Here is a 14,223-nt window from a genome sequence, read left to right on the forward strand (position 1 = left end):
CTGAGCCACGGGAGGCCGGTGGTGGTGGTGGTGGGGGGGGAAAGATGAGCTAACAAGATGATTCACTTCCCTCCGTTGGGGCTGGCAAGCTGTTGCCAACACATCAAATTGCTTTGGGAAGCGCTTTTGTGCCACGGGTGCAGTTCAATAAAAAGGGAAAGGGGTGATCTAAAAGGGGGCGAGGGAGAAGAATTGGCAGACTTTATACAAGCTCGGATATTATTTACTCATTTACAGGCGACAGTCTGACACTCAACGATGTGTTTCACATTGATATCCGGGATCACGACTATTTTAATCTATTTGTTTTGTTCGTCACTTTCCTCCTCTGGGGTTTCAAATGTGATTTCATTATGCTGATGGCGTACTCATAAACACGCCTCGTAGGAAATGTAGCAGGTGGTCCGTTTCACCACACCACTGTCTATCTGGCGCTTTACTTTGCGGCTTTGTGGCTGGAGCAGAATGAGCACGAGCATGATGAAGATACATGATGGAAAACATTTAAATCTTTAAATGTCAAGGTTAGACAATCGGTGATCTTAATCATTACAAATTCTATTCCTGGATGTTTCTCTTGATTGTAGTGTTGTAGCAGATATTTAAAAACTAACAAGTCTGCCACTGTTCACAGGATCTCTAAGGATAGAAAAGTATGGAAGTGTTAATAACAAACCAGTGCCTGTTGGCAAACGTGCAAAATGAAAACAGGGACCTGGCACATATACTTGTAAATGAAATCCAACCATTGTTAATGTTATTTATTGCACCTGAACTTGGAGCCAATGTTTCTACTAAGAGAAAAATGCGCAGTCGTTACTGTTTTCAGTCAAATGAATACCATATGAGCTAGCAGTGTATGATTATGAGTGCACGAGTGTATTTTGCAGCAAATCTACAACATACTAGACACTCATATCTTGTGTCTGTTTAGTGTCCTTCAGAAAATTAATTAATTACAAAACTTCAAATGTCAGGCTACTTGGGAAAATAAGACGCTTAGTTTATTATACGAATAGATGTTCTTTTATTCTGAATAATAGCCTTATTAGATCTTCTAATAATTATTCAGATATGACGACACACTGATGAGTGATTAGTAAAAGGTGAAAAGTAAAAGATGCCTTTTTAACCATGTTGTGGAAACCAACACGCTCCAGTCAGCAGTGGCGTCCTTGGCAGCAGCGGGAGAAGTTCTCGCGAGAAGTGAGAGTTGCTGTTGAGCCAAGGCTACAGTTTTATGTTTGTGCTCAGCTAATTCATTCAGCACACACTTTTTTTGTGGGTTGTTAAAAAAAATGTTAGACATATGCGACGACAATGATTCATTTCGCGAACAGATGCTGACTCGATAGATTTTTTACAAGATAGGGAGGAAACGTGACTTCCGCATCCGTTAAGTTTCAGTCCGCGGGTCTGTATCGAAAAGAGCTTTTGTGTAAAGAAACTAACCTTTCACCTTTTGACGACGTCTTGTTTTGTGTTAAATTCTCTGATATGTGTCATGCCTTTGTTTAGTTTGGATTCAAATCAGTACATAACGTTTAACCAGTTGTTTTGTGGTCACCACAGAGAGAGACATCCAGACTCGAGCATGTCGCTGCTGTCCACGGTGGAGCACGCCATAAAGTCATATAAAGTCGAGCAAGCAAAGATTAATGACAGTATTAAACTCTACAAAGAAATTTTACAGAGCCTGTAAGTACCTTAATGCCTGACCTATTGTGGTATCCCCGCTATGTACTATTTATTATCAGTGATCATGTTTGTACGTGTTCCACCGCGGACACTTGATGCTCTTTTTTTCCTTTCATTCGTTAAATCGAAGCCAACATCCTTGAAAACATTCAAATTATGTGAAACCAATGCCGTGTGTGACGAGCTTTGTCCTCTCACCTTCACGTTTATGGGACCTATAACTTGGATAAATTTGACTTGTGGATTCCATCCGGCGCTGTGGCTTAGTTGGTTAAAGCGCCTGTCTAGTAAACAGGAGATCCTGGGTTCGAATCCCAGCAGTGCCTTTTCTAGCTCTCAACTCTGTCTGCGTTACTTCCTTATTGCTGATTTAAGAGCGAAAATGCGAACAAAATCACTAAATTATTTTCATTTTCATTCATATTGTCAAATAAACCATCGACTTCAACATACACCCAACAGGTAGTTAATTTGCTCCACTATTAAAGGCAAATGTATTCCACTGTAACACGTCTTCATGAAGGTTATGGGCTAGGCTAAATAAGAGAAATTTAATTAATTACATTTCAACATCACCATATACTATATCCTCCAAAATCAGCATACAGTTAAATACTTAATTTGATGTATCATACAATCTAAATTCTGTCAAAACATAAAGTTTAACGTGAAAATGTCCAGTATTAAACTTGGTATATACCCTGTTCTTCTTATTCTTAAATTTAATGCATATTTATATACTTTTCCCCCCCACAGAACACCACAACCCAAAGCAGGGTCAAAGGATTCTGAATCAGAAGACGATGCTGCTATAGGTAAAACAAATCTTTTACTTGCAAGTAAATTATTTGGCCCCAAACTTTCTTTTTCATCTTTTATTTTTTTCACTTGAAATTAAATACAAAAACTCCCACATGAATCTTGTAAACTAACTGTGTACGTGTTTAAGTTCTCCACGCTGTCAGTCAGGTCTCTCTTTTAGAGGAGATAATGTATCATTTTAATTAAATAAAAGTTCAATAGGAAATCACTTTACTGTAACCACATGTCTGCTTGCTGCTACCTCCAGACACAGACACCTCGCCAAAGGAGAAGGAAGATATAGAATTACTCGAGCGAGCGCTAGAGAAAGCCCTTCGCGTCCGCACTGGCTCGGAGCCCTCTAATAAAGACCGCGGCAGAAACAAACTATCTGGAGCTCAGAAGGAGCCGGGCGCCCCTTCTGTCGCATCTGCGGACGTGAGGCATTCGTCTGTAGCGCCTAAAAGAAATCAAGCGGCCATCAAATCAACCTCTGAATCTGCCAGCCTTGACAGAAAAGGACACAGAGAGGCCGTAATCACCGCACCGGGCTCTAGACCTTTAACCGGCCACCGCCCCGGACGGCCGAAAAACACAAACACTAGAAACATTATCCCAAAGCGTCCACCGTCATCAGACGGCGCTGTGCATCACCGGGCTTCTAGGAAATCGCAGCGGCCCGTCTCCTCGTCTGGCTCCCCTGATCACATCTCGACCTCGCTCTCTAAAAATAAGACCATTAGAAGCAGCGCACTGGGTGGCGATGACCCGGGCAGAGCTGCATCTGTCCCCACACCTTCTCCGAATGACAATCCGACTCTCTCGCGCGCAGATGGGTCTGGAGCGAGCAGTTTGCTCCAGCAGGGCGGGTATGTTTCACGCAGTTGTTGGGACTGGGAAAATAACCATTCTGTCATTCGCAGTTGCGATAAAATTTGACTTTGCTTCACGGCAGGATTCCTCCTGAACTAGTGGTTAAATGGAAATCTTTGAGGAGCAAACAAAACAGGTGAATTAAATTAAATGATTGCGGATTATTTAGCACGTGCTTGGGCTCCCTAACCCTTTACATCATCTTTAGGTTATGGGACAAAGTCATTGCCGTGCAAAGGAAACCTGAGCCTGGGAGGGGTCACTTCATGGAGAGAATGAGAGCAACGGTATCCTTCCTTTTTACTAGCGCCATGTTTTCCATGCTCATGTCGAGCAGTGTGCCTCTGAGCATATTTAATTCATTTCTAACGCTCATCCCCTCAAAATAGTCTCTACCCATTGTGTCGCCCTTGACCCCGACGCTCTCGTCCCTTCAGTTTCCCGAGGACCGGCCGTGTGGAGGCCCGGATCGGGCCGCGGCTCCGGCGGACAGGCTGACTCACCGAGGTCGTGACCTCATTCAGATCTGCCCGGCGAAGGAGCTTCTGGCCCAGCAGACACCAGAGACGACTGCAGCGCCGGGTAAGGAGCCTCGATCGGAGTCACTCGCGCAGAAAACGAGGAGGCGAGGGGAAATCAAATAGACTTATGACACAAGTATGTGGACGGGAAAATGAGTGCGTGGAAAGAAAAGAAAGAAGAGCCTCTCGTCTGCCAGTAATTTCCCTATAATTGTCGCAATTATTGTGGGCTGAGACTGACTGTAAACCCATTGTTGACATAGTGTAATTAGGCTTTACAGTTCCACTTTCTTCTGCAATCACTTCACTATTGTAATTCTTGGTTCGCGTCTAATTCTGGTGACGGCCGTTATCAGAGATTCTCAGTTATCAGTCTGTACGTAACCACCACATGTCCCTCCGGTCCATTCTTGTGAACCTTGTATCTCGGAAATCCCCTCTGCTCTGATCAGCCGCAACATTAAACCCACCGACGGGAGAAGGGAATAACATTGACCATCTTGAGACTCTTCACTGTTCTGCTAGGAAATCTTTGGACCTGGTATCCATTCATGTGGATGTGATATGTAGCCCCCACCTAGAACAGACCAGGCACCTCCACCCCATAGCAATGACCCAGCAGGATGCACCCTGACATAAGCGCGCATACAACACAACAATGGTTTAGGAACAGCTGAAACCCCTAACCCTAACCCTAACCCTAACCTAGCCCTAGCCCTAACCCTAACCCTAACCTAGCCCTAGCCCTAGCCCTAACCCTCAAGGTGTTGACCTGGCCTCCAAATTCACTAGATCCCAAACTGATCAAGTATCTGTGGTATGATCCACGGAGGCCCCTCCCCTCAACCCATAGGACCCAACAGACCACCACTGACAACATTGTGTTGCCACCACAGGACGCACATGTCTATTCTCTGTTGAGTCACAACAGGTTTGGAGGAACAAGGGAAACCTACACAGTATTAGGGAAGGCGGTCATATAGTTTAATGTCTTTTTTATATTTTTTTTGTTATTTACTTCCATGCAGATGATAAAGGAATGTTGGAGCTGACTACAGCGGAGCTCCAAAACGTTGCAGATCAAGTTAAACAAACTAAGAATCCCACTTCGACTTCACTCCTGTAGATGATTAAAATTAGAAATGACACAGAACTAACTTTCCAAACGGAAATCGTGACCCACTCTTCTTGACCCTGGTCACACTCACTGTTAATTGTCATGTAAAGGTGTCATGTAGCGCAGTGCGAGTTCCATTACCTCCAGCGATACAGTCCTAAAGGAGCTGGTTGCCCTAAGATTTTCCATTCGCTCCACTCAAGTGACGGCACCACCCTAACGGAGGCAGATTTGTTTATGTCTACCACTTATATCTCCTTTGCAGCGCAAGTATTCGGCTCGCATGAGACAGAAGTTTCCAGCTATGTCAAGGCCCACACGCCTCCATCCGGTGTTATGAGCACATGTATCCAATCTAGCATCCCATATCCGAGGATCAGTTAGCGTTTTATTTCAGAGTGTTTACTATCCAAAGGGGGATTCATCGTTTATTGCAATTTGACAGCATTTGAAACATGACGGCGACGAATGTTGCGCGCTAACGAGCTAATGCGCCCGCTCCGTCTCGGCAGCGGATGGAAAATGAAAACAGAGCCGCCGTGAAAGCCTCGCTGCCAGATCAGTGCTTGCCTTGGCCCTCGAAAGAAACCCCCCCCCCACACACCTCGTCCCCTCCCGGGGCTTCTGTCCTGACGAAGGACCTAGTTATTTAAAGCAGAGCCAAGAGAGCAGAAAAGCGTTTTGGGGTACGGTTGCTCACGCTCTAAAAATAACCTTTTTTTTTTTTCCATCAGACTGGAAAGCATGGGATCGATGGAGGCCGGCTGGAGGCCGTCTTCCCCCCTCTGGGGCAAATGGAGTGTGGGGAGATGTGATAACTGCACCCCTGCCCCTGACTGTAACCTACACAACAGAGGCAGAGCTCCAGGAGCTAGAGAGGCTGCGGATGAGGGTTGCACTGCTGCAACAAGAGATTTATCTCGAACAGGTAAAGGCTGAAGCTGATCAGACACCCAACTCTGCTAAGTAATTACACAGTTAGGTGTAATCTGATGAGTGCTGGCCAATAATTTCTACTGACAGTCTCTTCTTCTGTGTGACAGGCTCTGTGGGACACTCTGTCACCGCAGCTTTCATCTATACAACCTGGGCCTGGATGCCCGAAGCCCAGTGCGCTGAGAGACTTGTACTCGCTGCTGGGTGAAGGAGGCGAGCGTTTCCCTGCCATAGTCCTGGACTCCGAGCCCGACTGACTACTGAGCAACTCAGCTACACTGAGTTACCACTTTATAAGTTGAGCAACAGGTTTGCATACATGAGAAACTTTATCAGTACCCTGCAACACCAAAGGGAATCCTACCCCTCTGGTACAGTCTACAAAGCACAACCTGCCATGTTCTACTGTCCTTCCTGTTGTCATATTGTGTCCTTTGGTAAAAAAAATAAATATCCAAAACAATAAAAAGAAATGCATATACAACCAATCAGTGTATATGGTTGTCTGTCTTTGTGTGTCATCCCTGCGATTGACTTTGACACCAACGTCGGATTGAAAAAGCTCAATCATAAAATCTTAGTTGCTGTGTACACCAATCAGCCACAACATTAAAACCACTGACAGGAGAAGTAAGTAACGTTGGCCATCTTATGACACTTCAGTGTTCTGCTGGGAAACTTTTGAACCTGGCACTCATGTTGCTGTGACTTAGAAATGTACCACCCACCTAGACCGGACTAGGCAAACCCCGCGCCATAGCAGTGACACTCCTTGATGGCAGCAGCCTGACATAGACACACACATAAAAACTGTTAAGGAAAAACTCAAAAAAAAACGGAAGAACAGCACAAAGTGTCGACCTGACCTCCAAATTCCCCGGAAGTCCCATGTCCGTTCTCTTGTGAGCCACAACAATTTTTTGACGCACAAGGGGAGACCTACACAATATTAGGTAGTTGGTCATAGGTAGGATAAAAAAAAAAACATAGTTGCTTAGTGTGACCAGCAGGAGGCACTCAACTCAAAGAAGTGCCCACTGAACAGGTGACTCATGCTACTTGTTTTGGTGTCACTGGTTGCATCAGTATGTTCTCTGGTGTAGGTTTGTTTTAGTACTAAGAGATAATCAGTATTAACCAGTGAGCTACATGTCTGTTAATCTTCTGGTCACTATCAATGGACATTTGTTCACTAGCAGGGATCCAGACACATCCTTCATATGTTCCTTTTTTTTTTTTTTTGTGAAGCTAAGATGGAGCAGGGTCAGAATAGAGGGGAAACCATTCTCCTCTCCAGTGTTAATCCATATGATGCTTTCGAGTCCCATATTGGGCTTGTAATCTGTCACACAGGCATCGACAGCAAGCACATATGGGGCCAGTACTACATCTCTGTGATTTGTTATTCATGGTTTCGCCCGCCCTCAGATGCGATGTGCGGGCGTATGTGCGATGCGGGAGGCCCGAAAGGCTCGTGCCCAAGAGATGACGTGTGGATGGCAGGGGCTGTGCCAGACTGGGCGACAGGTGGCGCTGGGTTCACACAGCAGGACGTGGGTGTCCTGCTGCACCGAAAAACCGACCGCCGCACGCACGGTGCACATGCACGACCAGACTTTCTGCAAACTCAAAGCTGGAAATGTCATGTTTATGAAACGCGGAACACTATTTTAGCCTCTCGTACCGCGTTGCGCCCGGAAACGACGAGCAGCTACTCCTGACCTCAATGAGATTCATACAAGAGCTCCCAGCACTTGAAGGGCCCAACCATTCATGAAGATGGGGGGTGCAGTGTCACCAGGGATTTGTAGCAACGTCCCTGGATGTTTCAAGTCCACCCATGCATTCTTGGATCAGAATGTGAGAAAGTAGTGAAAGGGGGAGGCAGGGAAGCATCCTCGACACCACAGCAACACTACACTCAGGTCCCAATGGGAGTGGCACCTACGCAACTCAGCCTTCCTGTGACCCGCATGCATCCGCTGCTGTCACCAGCGCCGGCCTGGCCCGGGCCCTGCCCAGGTTATCCATGTCTCACGGCTCCTCTCCCATTTTTTTGTCACGCCTGCTTTTGTCACATAATGGAATAACCCAAGATTTCACTTTCCGCGGAAGAAGCTTCGCGGAAAGTGCGGCCGTTACGTGACACATCCACTCAAAACACACACATTTCTCCCCTTCTCCACTTTCCCCTTCCTCGCTTTTATAACCGTCTTTTCTCCTGAATCCAAATGCGAATCCACAGAAACCCCAACAGCGCTACCAGGAATCCACTTCTCTCCTTTAAAATCTCTCTTTTCTCTCCCCCCCCACCCCTTCCCCCATACCCCGCACAAACACATTCCTCACTTCCCCTCTTTTATTTCTCTTTGGCTCGTCATCTACATGTCGGTTGCTGATTGAGCTACAGCAGAGATTGTTAAGGCCGTGTGGTCATCTGTTAGGCTGCGTCGGGGGTTCGTGATTTGATTTGCCCCCGCCAAATTGCCAGTCTAGTCCTACTGCCATTGTCAAGTTGAATTTATTTATAGTTTTTATATTTAAGACAAAGAATGAACGTTTGCGGCAACTATTTTCCATTTATAAGCCATTTTATAGCCATTTATTCACTAACACGAATAACCTAGGGTTAGGGTTAGGGTTAGGGTTAGGGTTACAGTAAGGATAACCTAGGGTTAGATTACCGACCCTAACACTAACCCTAGGTGGTGTTTAAAAAGGAAAAAGAAATACTTTGAACTAACTATGGGGAAAAAACCTGTTGCTAAGCTGAAGTGATGCTCATGTTCAATAAAGAAAATATGTTTTTAAGCCTATAATTACTGCATACCAGTTGCTATGTTGTCCCTTATTCACATTTCTGCACCCTACGAAACAATTAGAGGAATGAAAAGTACATCATTAAACATCATTTTAAGATGACCTGTAATTTTTGGAAAGCTTGGAAAGAGAAAAAAGACGATCTAGATGTTAAATTGGAAACAGACACATTCCTCCTTCTCAAACGTTGCCTTTCTTTTTCGGACGTGGAGGTGTGAGGATTAGCTAGCCCGAGAGGAGAAAAGCTGTCTGGATTGATTTTATTTTCATGCCAAAGAGCGAGTCGGGCATTCAGCGGTGAGGAGGTGGGGGGGGGGGATTAACTACTACGGGGTTGTCTTCTATTCAGAAATAGCTGGCACCCGCAGTGTGTGTGTGGGTGGGGAATGGGAAAGGGGCTGCCGGTGTTTTTTCATGACTTGTGTTTCAGTCACGTGTGGACGTGCTCGTCTGCGCATTCGAGACTCTCGCTGGCTGGCTGTGTAATTCATGTCCTCGTAAGAAGTCGTTTTTCAGGATCGTGAAGGGATGAGTGGGCGTAGAATATGTGCTCCATGTTCAACCAAACAACTGCTGGGGTGCATAGAGGAGGTGATACATGTGTATGCTGCTGTATGTGCTGTATATACAAACCCTTTCCTATGAATTTGGTTTCCTGCAGGTTTCTGAGTTCCCACTGGAAGTTTTTTTTTTTTATTTTTTATATTGCTATAAAAGAAAAAGAGAGTGCAATTGAGAGGCAGTGATGGAGACATGGAGAAACGAGGGAGCAGCTTCTCCCCTCCCCCTTCCTGTGCTTCGATAACCCCTCGTCTCCCTGGTTCAGTGTTTGATGTCACACCGAGGAGGACCAATCCCAGCAGCTTTTCGTCCCGCGCTCCTCCCCTTCCCTGGCTCCTTTATATATCCCCCTCTCTACGTTCTGCAGAGTGTACAATTTGCGGCCACAGAGCCAGCAGAAGGGGAAAGTGTGAGCGGATTTCAGCGCTGACTTAGGAACCCTTTCGCGCTCCAGCCGTGCTCCATGGTCTCCCACGGACTCCCTTCTCCTCCTTTCTCCACCTTTTTCCTTTAGCTCTTTTCTGTTTCTCTAGGCCAGAGCTGCCGACAAGTACAAGTGGGATCCCAAGAAGTCGACACCGGTGATCCAGCCGGCCCACACAGTTAGGATGGGTTGTACAACGGGCCATCTGGCTTGCCAGCCACAGCCCCAGACGAACTCGGGGCAGGAGGGTCAGGCCCTGGAGGTCGGCGGTGCCAAAGTCCCCGAGGTGCTCTCCTCTCTGGAGAGACTGTCGCAGGCCACTGGAGGCATGGAGAAGTCCTGGTACCGCTGCATCTTTCCCTTTGGAATAATTTCTTTGGTCATCGGAGTTGCGGGAACCGGGGTGACCTACACTTACAACGACTTGCCACAGACTAAAGTGGTATCTGTGGTCCTGCTCATAATGGGTCTTTTGCTGTTACTGATGGCAACCGCGTGTTGGACTGTCCACAAGAAGAAGAGACGGAAAAAGAAAGAGGGTGGCTCGTTCACCTCTGAGCAATGTCCCTTGTAAAGCGCGTGGGAGAGAGCAGTTTCAGGAACTTGAAAACAGAGACATGCCTTGGACTGGGAGCTCAAGGTTCGGCTCAGAAAGCCTCAACTTCACCTCCTCCCAGCAACGAATCCCTTTTATTCTTAATCAAGAGTTTGGCTCAGCTCACACCGGAGATAACTCGGGTCAAGAAGTCATTGAGAGTTGAAGGCCAGACGGACCGGGACGCGAAGACCCTGTTGAGTTTGGACCAGAATTTTTTGGATTGGCAAACGAGGGATCACCGACGTCTCACGCTCTCTTTTATCCGCGGACGGCAGGTGTCCAGTGTCAAAACAACCCCCGAGGAGACGCAAAGCAAATATGCATTGCACACTTCATGCATATTTGCACGCACGGATAGGTCCTCGCTCTCCACCCCGAACATATGCACGAGCGTTTACAGTGGGAGCTCTCGCGCGGACACCCAAAACGCTATGCAGAGCTGCTGCCGGAGTCAACGCTGGCGTCACTAGGCACGTCAGTCACAGCATTCTTCTTACCAGGACAGGTGACTCTCCAAGAGGCCAGAAGTGGGCCAAAGACAGCAACCCGATACCTACCCGAAAGAGCGGTGCACCCGCGTCAGCGCCCAACGTCATTCGCTCGTCCTGTGACACTGCAGCAATGTGTTGGGGGCTTTTTTTACGCAATGGGAGAGTGGAACTTGAGTCCAGCAGGATCTCACTGGTATCTGCGCGGACGATGAAGGGAATACGAGGTGTTTGTGTGTGCTCGAAAGAAAATAAATAAAAAAAAATCAGGTGACTTGAGAGACTTTTGGAACTTCGCCACCAAGGAACAAAAGATTTGCACATTTTGGGCATGTCAGTGCCAAGCAAGAAACCCTTTTAGGGAAGCAGTTTAGTTCTAAAAGGCTTCTCGTCGCTTCAGTCTTCATTGTAAATGAGTGGAGACGCTGACTTTCTGACTGACAGCATTTACACCCAGCCTTGTGTCTATGTAGGGCACCACAGCTCCACACAGAGCAGGTCAGGTTTATTGAAGGACACTGGCCCGAGAGGACATGCCACTGCAGGGACACTTTGGCTGATCCTGCTCCTTTACCGCCCCTCCCTTTCGGTGCCTTGAGCAAGCACTCATGGAAAAAAGCTCTGCCACATTCCCCCGTTTCCATCTGAACAACCAAGCTGTACCCAACATGACTCCCCCAAAAAAATCCCTCCATCCTTACTCATTCTCCATCCCCACTTTCTGACTTGATCGCACGCATTTCCCCATTCGTCTGGGAGGTGTGCGCCCGGCCTTTTGACACACTTATTCTGGCACGTCGTCCGCAGATGTTCATATCTCTCTTTGCCAAAGAAATTGTGTAAAAGATGTTGACTAAAAGTGAGCAGCCAATGCCTTTTTCTTTTCTTTTTCTTTTTTTTTTTTGGAGGGGTGCAATCCTGCTCTCCAACGACTCAAGTTCAGGGTTTCCCCTTCCCCACACATTTTCTTTCAGAGAGGGCGCAAGCGAATGTAGCCGTGCTCGGCTCGGCGTCTGTGAATAGGTGCTTTTCTTGTTGCAGTGTGGTCTCACAGGATGGGACGCACAATGAGCTTATTATTCTCGTCTTAAACATTCTCCGTTTCGTGCACGCAACAGACGGTTCAAAAAGTCAAACCCGGGAAGGGAGTGAACGCAGAACGTACGTAAAGGACTCGCAGTAACAGCCCCCCCCCCCCCCACCCCCCACCCCACCCCTTTTACCCTTGAGAGCCATTATTGATCACTCTTGCATTGATCCCGGCTACCAGCAAAGTGGCGCTCGCAGAAAGAAAACGTGTTTAGAAATCCAGGGGGTAGCACTCGACACACACAATGCCAAAGAACTTTTTAAAGGCCAGACTGCTCATTACATGGCTGTATTAAACCTCCTCCTGTTTTTTTTTTGTTTTTTTTCCTCCTCATATTTTGCAATTTAGATGTTGTTTTGCCTACTGATTGCCATCCAGGCTGGAAGTGAAGGGAGAGGGGGGGATTGGAGTTAATGGTTGAATGAAGAAGCAGACCCTGGGAAGGCATTTTATTTCGTAGCGGGGAGTATCCCTGCAGTTAGATTGTCATCGGGCAATGAACAGAACAGTATTTTGCTTAAGGGGAACGATCCGTTCATGGAAAACGAACCTTTATCTTCTGAGGCCTACATCAGTCCTAATTGATTCCAAGTTAAGTATTTAAGGGTGGGCTCACTTTGCTGTTTGCGTCCGATCTTTTCATGTGTCTTTGCCCTAACCTGAGCAAAAGCTATAGGGCTTCGACATATCCTCAACAAGGGTTGTATGAGAAGAAATCCTGCCTTTTTTTTTTTTTTTTTGTAATGTTGCTTCTGTGTAAGCTGCCTGCACACAGACGTGGAAGAGAAAAAAAAAAACATATTGTGACACAAAGAAAGGAAGAAAGAAAGGGTGATGGAGAATTTAATTTGGGAGCTGGACAAACAAGTCGAGTCGCATACTGTCAGTGCCGCTCTCGCGTGTATAGTACACACTGACTATGTAGTTACCTTTTCTTTGCATAGTTGAATTTTTAAGGTAAATCGTGTCAGTATGTGTGCTACCGCTAAAAAAAAAGAAATAATAATAATAATAATAATAAAGGAAGGTGACCAGATATTGTATGTTAGAGACGTGATGTGATTTCCCTTCTGCCTTCTGAACAATTCAAGGGAAAGTCTACCTCTCTCTGCTGCGGGGAAATAAATCCCTCTCCCAGAAGACAGCCACGCTGTCCGCCTATGCTGTTCGTCGCTCCACCGAGTGACGTAAAAAGAAAAAGAAGAAAAAAAAAACAACAAAAAAACAAACAAAAACGTGTTGGTTTGTGCGTCTCTCTAATATTTGATATTTGGTGCTGTACATATGACTTATTTTTTATTTCTACTGTATATTTCTACTTACGTGTAAATTCTCATTCTTTATGTATGTGCTGTTGTATTAAATAAATGTCACGTGAACACCTTTTCGTTTGTGATTGCTCGGGAAGTTATCCAGAATCGCCTGAAGTGTTGCAGCCCTGATAGATCTGAAAGAATCTCTGGACAGGGCTAAAAATACAGAAGACAAATGGGGGCGGCGGGCAGTGGGCCGCAAACAATAAACAAGCACTGTTTTGACTCAACCGGGTGCGCTTTAGATTGCGCATTGCACACCTTTTTTTTCCCCCTTTAAAGCGCTAAAACACGCCTGTGATTGGCGAGGCCACCTGAACCGTGCCTTCGCTTGAAATTTAGATGCTGTATATAGACGCTTTGCCATGTGCCGCCCTGCCAGCTTGGATGACTGGTTCAGATACTCAGAGACATGTGGGATCCTTTTGGTTGTTAGGAAAACAGACTGGTCACTATCGGCCAGAATGAACAACACCCCCTACTGGCAAAAAAACAGGCAGACCTTCCCCCTTCGAAAAGGCATTCTCAGAGGTGCACCCCATAAGAAAGAAGAAGGGTTAAAGTAGAAAGGGGGTCTTTAGGCATAAACCGATCAGCCACAACATTAAAACCACGGACGGCAGTAAATGTGGCAAATCGGTGGGAAACTTTTGGTCCTGGCATTCGTGTGGATGTTACTTAGACGTGCACCACCAAACTTAGGCCAGATCAGGTACCCCCACTCCTTGATGGCAGCAGCCTGACACAGACACACACACACAAAGACACACAATTTTCTGTAGGATGATCCACAGGAGAGGCCCCTCCCCTCAACATCCTGCTGCCAGACCCTTGCAGGCGCAAGGGAGACCTATGCAACATTAGGAGCGTGGTCGTACTGATCGGTGTATTTTGCATCCACCACCCCCACTTAAGCCTCCGGAGGCCCCACAGAACAACAACAGTACTCGGCAACCTCTCCGGGGGCCCCTTTCTACTCATCC

At 46.5% G+C, this 14,223-nt stretch overlaps 2 protein-coding genes and 1 non-coding gene across 5 annotated transcripts; all 3 read left to right on the forward strand.

Moving 5' to 3' along the window:
* The first annotated feature begins 425 nt into the window (after positions 1-425).
* Positions 426-6,399, forward strand: LOC124998003 (tubulin epsilon and delta complex protein 2). 3 transcript variants are annotated; one of them, XM_047572111.1, is made up of 9 exons: positions 426-524; positions 1,573-1,698; positions 2,455-2,513; positions 2,768-3,368; positions 3,455-3,508; positions 3,581-3,659; positions 3,762-3,954; positions 5,745-5,938; positions 6,054-6,399. In XM_047572111.1, exons 1-9 carry the CDS (start codon positions 517-519, stop codon positions 6,201-6,203), a joined length of 1,464 nt encoding a protein of 487 aa, XP_047428067.1. In that variant the 5' UTR covers positions 426-516; the 3' UTR covers positions 6,204-6,399. The 3 variants fall into 3 exon arrangements, with proteins under 3 accessions (XP_047428067.1, XP_047428070.1, XP_047428069.1); XM_047572114.1 differs by having other exon boundaries at positions 430-524; positions 3,810-3,954; XM_047572113.1 differs by lacking the exon at positions 426-524 and adding an exon at positions 1,195-1,414.
* On the forward strand, positions 1,951-2,024 carry trnat-agu. The gene has a single exon. It is a non-coding gene; the product is annotated as a tRNA-Thr (tRNA).
* A 3,307-nt stretch (positions 6,400-9,706) lies between the features above and the next one.
* LOC124998372 (transmembrane protein 100) lies at positions 9,707-13,311 on the forward strand. The gene has a single exon (XM_047572724.1). The coding sequence runs from the start codon at positions 9,936-9,938 to the stop codon at positions 10,323-10,325; it is 390 nt and encodes a 129-aa protein (XP_047428680.1). The 5' UTR covers positions 9,707-9,935; the 3' UTR covers positions 10,326-13,311.
* Positions 13,312-14,223: the final 912 nt, after the last annotated feature.

This window comes from Mugil cephalus, chromosome 20 (assembly GCF_022458985.1).
Source record: "Mugil cephalus isolate CIBA_MC_2020 chromosome 20, CIBA_Mcephalus_1.1, whole genome shotgun sequence".
In the NCBI taxonomy this organism is placed as follows: Eukaryota; Metazoa; Chordata; class Actinopteri; order Mugiliformes; family Mugilidae; genus Mugil; species Mugil cephalus.

What these genes read in the sequence shown, in the direction of transcription:
- LOC124998003 (XM_047572111.1), top strand. An exon ending in AAAGAAATTTTACAGAGCCT is followed by an intron (nt 1,699 to 2,454) that starts GTAAGTACCTTA and finishes TCCCCCCCACAG; the next exon opens with AACACCACAACCCAAAGCAG. An exon ending in AGTTTGCTCCAGCAGGGCGG is followed by an intron (nt 3,369 to 3,454) that starts GTATGTTTCACG and finishes GCTTCACGGCAG; the next exon opens with GATTCCTCCTGAACTAGTGG.
- LOC124998372 (XM_047572724.1), top strand. Translation starts at nt 9,936, where the DNA reads ATGGGTTGTACAACGGGCCATCTGGCTTGCCAGCCACAGCCCCAGACG.